This window comes from Meriones unguiculatus, chromosome 9, assembly GCF_030254825.1.
Source record: "Meriones unguiculatus strain TT.TT164.6M chromosome 9, Bangor_MerUng_6.1, whole genome shotgun sequence".
Classification (NCBI taxonomy): Eukaryota; Metazoa; Chordata; class Mammalia; order Rodentia; family Muridae; genus Meriones; species Meriones unguiculatus.
The window spans coordinates 72,022,156-72,028,155 of NC_083357.1; the positions used below are offsets into that span (position 1 = coordinate 72,022,156).

The following is a 6,000-nucleotide window of genomic DNA, read 5'->3' on the forward strand; positions in this document are numbered from 1 at the left end:
CACAAGTATTGAATTTCTATGGTCTGAGTCTTCAGAATCTCAATTCCACCTTCCCCCAGGCACCCAAGGTGCTCCACGTTTCTTAGTATGTACGTATGTGTGGGTATATGTTCGTGTGTGCATAGATGTATTTTCTGTATAGTGTATGCGCACATGTGAAAACCAAAGGACAACTGTCAGTGTCGTTCCTCAGACACAACCCGCCATTTCTTTCTTTTCTCTTTTTCTTAGGTGGGTTCTCTCATTGGCCTGGAACTCACCAGGTAAATTGGTTAGTCACTGGCCAGGGAGCCCAGGGAAATGCCTGTCCCCACCGTCTCAGCGTTGGGACTGCCAGTGTGTGTTACTAAACCCAGTTTGATGGTTTTGGTTTTATTTTAATATGGGTTCTGAAGAGTCAAACTCAGGCCCAGCGTTTTACCTATGGAGCTATCTATCTCTCCACCTCAGTTTTTAAATTGTTCTTACACACGCACATTGTGTGTGTGTGTGTGTGTGTGTGTGTGTGTGTGTACATACCCCGAGTCATAGTTGGAGTTGAGTTGGAGGTCAGAGGACAGCCTGAGGAAATTTGTTCCCTCCTCCTACCATGTGGGTCCTATGGCTAGGACTCAGGTTATTGGGCGTGGGGGCAAGAGAGCCATCTCTGAGCCATTAAGCCATCTCACCCTACTCCTCTCATTTATATTATTACTCCAACATCTTTTAATTAAGACATAATTACGCCATTTCTCCCCTTCCCTTTCCTCCTCCCAAACTCACCTGCCTCTCCTTGCTCCCTCTCAAATTCACGGCCCGATTTTCTTTAATTGTTACTGTTACGTCTATCTATACCAGCGTTTAAATATGTAACCATGACCTTCTGGATATCCATTTACTGTTTGTTATGTACGCAATTTCAGGACTGACCACTCGGTATTATATAACTGATTACTGGGCTCACCTCTGGGGAAGACCAGTTCTCCCGGCACCCCACCAACATTCCTCAGTTGCCTGTATTGCTTTATCTAGGGGTGAGGCCCTATAGGATTTCCCAATCCATATTAGCATGTCTACTGGTGTTGTGCTTCTCTGGGTCTTGTTTAGGCAGCCGTGTTGTTGGAAAATCTTGTCCTTTCTCTATCTTTTCCAGGAGACAGTCTCACAGCAGATGTCCCGATCCTCTGGCTCTTACAATCTTTTCACCCTTCTGCCACAAGGTTCTATGAGCCTTAGGTGCAAGAGCTGTGTGGTAGATATATCACCTGTGGCTGGGTACCTCACGGCCAGTTGTCTTCTGCATTTTGACCAGTTGTGAGTTTCTGTGTTGGTCTCCATCAGTTGCAGAGAATCTTCTTTGATGAAATGTGAGCGTTACATTTATCAGGCAGAACCAGTTCAAGACCTGGCCTGTGGGTGTGAGGATGATAAAGGAGGTTAATCCCCCCGGAAGGAAGGAAGGAAGGAAGGAAGGAAGGAAGGAAGGAAGGAAGGAAGGAAGGAAGGAAGGAAGGAGAGAGAGAGAGAAAGGAAAGAAGGAAGGAAGGAAGGAAGGAAGGAGAGAGAGAAAGGAAAGAAGGAAGGAAGGAAGGAAGGAAGGAAGGAAGGAAGGAAGGAAGGGAGAAAGGAAGGAAGGAAGGAAGGAAGAAGGAAAGAAACCTGCACTGTAATATCAGGAGAGCCACACAGCACCAAAGACAAGCCCCACACCCCACTAACCCTTTTCTCTTTCCTTCCAGTATGTGTCCAGCAGACGGGCCATCACTCAGAACTCCGCCGAGCACGGCAGCTTCCACCCGCACCATCTTCCCCACCACCACCGCCACCACTGTCACCACAGCCACCTGTGCCACCATGCCCGTCCCCGCCACCTACACCACCAGGAGGCCGGGCTGCACAGCGCTCAGGTGACACCCTGCACATGCCCACTGTTCTCCTGCCCGTGGGAGGGCCACCTGGAGGTGGTGGTTCCTCACCTGCGGCAGATCCACAGGATTGACATCCTGCAGGGGGCAGAGATCGTGTTCCTGGCCACAGACATGCACCTCCCTGCGCCGGCCGACTGGATCATCATGCACTCCTGCCTCGGCCACCACTTCCTGCTGGTGCTCAGGAAACAGGAACGGCATGAAGGGCACCCTCAGTTCTTTGCTACCATGATGTTGATTGGGACCCCGACCCAGGCCGACTGCTTCACCTATCGCCTGGAGCTCAACAGAAACCACAGGCGTCTCAAATGGGAGGCCACCCCGAGATCCGTCCTGGAGTGTGTGGACTCAGTCATCACCGATGGGGACTGCCTGGTTCTCAACACCTCACTGGCCCAGCTCTTCTCTGACAACGGCAGCCTCGCCATCGGAATTGCCATCACCGCCACAGAGGTCCGTGCCACAGATGTGGAGATGTGAGACGCGAGGGAGTCACTGGATAGCCATCGCTGCCTGTGCGCCTCCAGTCTCCAGATGTCAGGACCTTTTTATTCCCCCTTCCTTCCTTTCTTTCTTTTTCGTCTCAGGTAATTTGTGGTGTTAGTATTCGTCTGCCACGGGCATTATACTATGTAAACATCTGTGGTTTGAGGTCTTGGTGTGGTATCTGTCCTGTGTTGTTGGTAAAGTTTTGTAGAACCTTTGGGAGAGTCTGCCAGGATAGTTATTCCCTGAGAACACCACTATTACAGAGAAGCAGAGTGCTGGGAGTTAAAGGGAGGCTGGGCTTCCAAACAGCACCTTCTTCTTCTCTTCAGGCTGTTTTAGGTAGAGCCTAATTTGTCATGAGGGAGGCCGTGTGTCCGGGGAGAAGACCCAGGCAGCAGTGACCGACATCTTTCCAGGAGCCTTGGGGTCAAAGCCAAGCTGCATGAACATGAGACAGTGTCTCCTCCACACACCCTGGAGGCAACCTTTGTGTTAGAAGCACTCACCCACTCCTGGGCTGGAGACAGTGGTCAGATTAAAAACGCTCTTTTTTATTTTCAGGTTCTCCTGGCCTTATTCCCTGGCTGTGCCATTTCCTTTTGCTTTGCTATTAAAACCCAGAGGTTCTCAGTGCTTTTCTGAACAGCATCTTGCCTCTGCTGAGAAGCAGGCTAGGTAAGATGCAGGAGAAAAGCAGCCGAAGAGAAGGTATCAAATTAACCTCTCACCTCCGGGAGGGAAGGCGCTCCTGCCTCAAAGAGACCTTTTAAATGTAGAAGTTATAAATCCATCAGCCCCCTCACTAGAGTAACACCTTTTTATATCAGACAGGGAGCGAGCCGCTCCGTTCTTGATGGTGTATAAATTACACCCATCATCAAACATGGGGACCCCAGAGGGAAGCAACCAGGTCCTCCAGCCCTGAAACACTCTGGGCCACTCTTCACTCTCTAACATGCTCTATGACCCTGTTCAGTACATAAATATGGCTGCCGAGGAGTCACTTTGGCATATGCAGAAGGAAGCCTCACCCTCCACTCCCCCCTCCCACAGGCTGTGTTCTCTTGTTTGGTTTTTAGAAACATGCAGCAGCCTCTGGGGGAAGCCTTTCTTACACTCCACCTTCTTTCTGATCTAACTTGGACACCTTAAAGCCTTCCACTGTGTCCACAACTTCCTTTCCATCGCAGTCCAGGTGCTAGGGAAAAATATGGTATCTGAATCCAACACAGCTCTCCACAGGGCTGGGTGGGACTTTCTCCAGCTTGTTCCCTTACCTCAGGCACACCAGCTGGGCCTGGTCAGCCTCCAAGTGAACATTTAGTTTCAGGCAGACTGTCCTGGCTGGCCATCAGCAATCTTGTCTCCACCAAAATTAGTTCATCCTAACACACTACCCTTCCCCCGAACTGGGTGATTTTTCCAGCCACTTTTGCTGTCAACCCACACCTGAAGCATCAATTTATAGAGATACAGAAACAGTTCTTTCCAATCTCCCAGTCGTCCTGGGACTCTCAGCCTAGGCTTCCTCTCTATCTAGGGCCTGAGGAGCACAACCAACTATGCTCACAGGTGAGCACAAAGATGAAGCTGTGAGGTGCTAAGCGACAGTTTGGGTCCTGTGGGCTCTGGGAGCTATCACACATGCAGCTCTAGGCCGTTGGCACCCAACCGTGGATGGTTCAGACCCAAGGCTGCAGAGTCAGCCCCGGGAGTCATCATCAAGCTCCTTGCCTGCAACCGAGGACCTCCATAGCTGTCTACAGGCATCAGAGGCCACAGTTCCTTTCCTGGCTTCCAGTGGTCGTTGTGACCTCATAGGTGCCCCAACTATACAAACACACACCACCTCAAGAAGAATGCATTTAGAGCTTACAGGCCTCCTGCAACGCTGCCTTTGCCTTTCTACTGAGCCAAACGAGGAGCAACTGCAGGCTGTTTTTAGTGCACACTGTATTATGAGTCGATGATGCCACACAGATCGGAACGGGGGCTCCTTGAAATCTTCAGAATAAAGGTTAGGAAATGTGTTCTTTTCCTCCAACTACGGTGCTCCCAAGACGGCTTTTCTCTACAAACTAATATTTGAAAAACAGAAGACAAAGTGAATTGGAAATGGAAGACAGTAATAAAAAAAAAGTGTCTGGGTGTTATTGCTACCAAGAGGCTCTTTCTTTTAGTCTTGAGTAAATTCCGCATCACTTTCCTCAATACACAGGTTCAGAGACGCATCATGACCTTCTCAACGTCACACATCAGACCACAATTAAAACTCAGCTCTCCCACCCCGGACTCAGTGTTCTCAGTATAGGAAGGCGAACCCCCCAGTATTCAGCAGGGTCCTGCTTCAGCAGTGGATTGGAGACTTGAGAATAGATTGTATTTACCCTAGAATGATGGGGAGAATTTGGAGGGAAAGCCTGGAGTCAAATCTACTTTTAGTGGCATCTTGGCAACGGGAAGTAAGCTGGTGCCAGGCGGTGGGAGGGAAGAGGCACGTGGAAGTCTTGGTGGCTCCGTGTCCTTTTGTCTCCTTCACCCACTGCCAGGCCTCTTGTTCCTAGATAATGGAACCTGGTTGCCTCATTCATGCCAAGACACTCAATGATACCCTCTGAGGAATATTTGTGTTTTATCAGAGGGTCTAGACAGACAGTAGCACTTAAGAGAGAAATGAGTTGTCTATATTTGAACTGGCACTTGTGAGCAGTTTGTTGGGAAGGTATTTAAAGGGAAACACGCTTCCCCTTGAGTCTCGGCCTCAATGAATGGCTGATGGGGGGTTTAGCAATACAGTAAAAATTGCTCCTAACAGAATGCATGTGCACCTGTACCTGGGACAGAGCTAACGTTCCTGCAGCTGCTGGGGACACGTAGAAATGGATCAGGATATTTGCCACAGTAGGCCCTGTGGCTGCCACTGACTGGAAGATTTCTGTGTGACCCAGGGGCGTCAGTACTTGGAACATATTATCCCATGTAACCCTCAAAACAATCCCGTGAAGCTGCTGCTTTGTGTATGCGTTGTACCTATGTAACAGATGAGAAACTGCAGTTTAGCAAACAGTAGAACTGGTTCCACAGTCTAGGCTACTCACCAGCTCCATCCCTGTCATTTCTATGAACTCACGTTCCGGAGTCTCGGAAGGACCCAGCCATAAAAATTCTGAACGGCATGGAAACCCCTGCTTCAGTATTTCAGTACTAAATGTAGCCTTTCGCTTTTTTTTTTTTTGTCTCCTTCTCTTCCAGCCCAAGAGCTGACATGTATTCAGATTGTTATGTTTTTAGAATTTTTGTAGGTCTGTTATTACAAACATTACTAAAAATTAACTTATATATAACCTTATGAATAAATAAATTCTATTTAAAACAAGGAGAATACTCAGGCGTCATCACTTCCTGATTCTTTCACCACTCTTTCCTTTCCGGGCCCCAGATAACCATTTGCAAGGACCGGGCTTACAATGATGCCCCGCTGCCTGCCTCCCAACTCAGCGTGCAGTGACTCCATGGTGATAGCTTGCAATTAGCCGGTACGGGAGGATTTACGCTATAGCCATTGGCAAATTCTACAAGCCAAGATAGCCCCAGAAAGTTCCAA

General features: G+C 49.0%; 1 protein-coding gene across 1 annotated transcript in view; it reads left to right on the top strand.

Annotated features, from left to right (window-relative positions):
- The window catches only part of Siah3 (siah E3 ubiquitin protein ligase family member 3), a 66,250-nt gene extending 60,483 nt beyond the window's left edge, over positions 1-5,767 (top strand). Inside the window, exon 2 of the mRNA XM_021635068.2 lies at positions 1,719-5,767. Within this exon, the coding sequence (XP_021490743.1) occupies positions 1,719-2,387 (669 nt within the window). The 3' untranslated portion in view covers positions 2,388-5,767. The remainder of the gene's footprint in view (positions 1-1,718) is intronic.
- Positions 5,768-6,000: the final 233 nt, after the last annotated feature.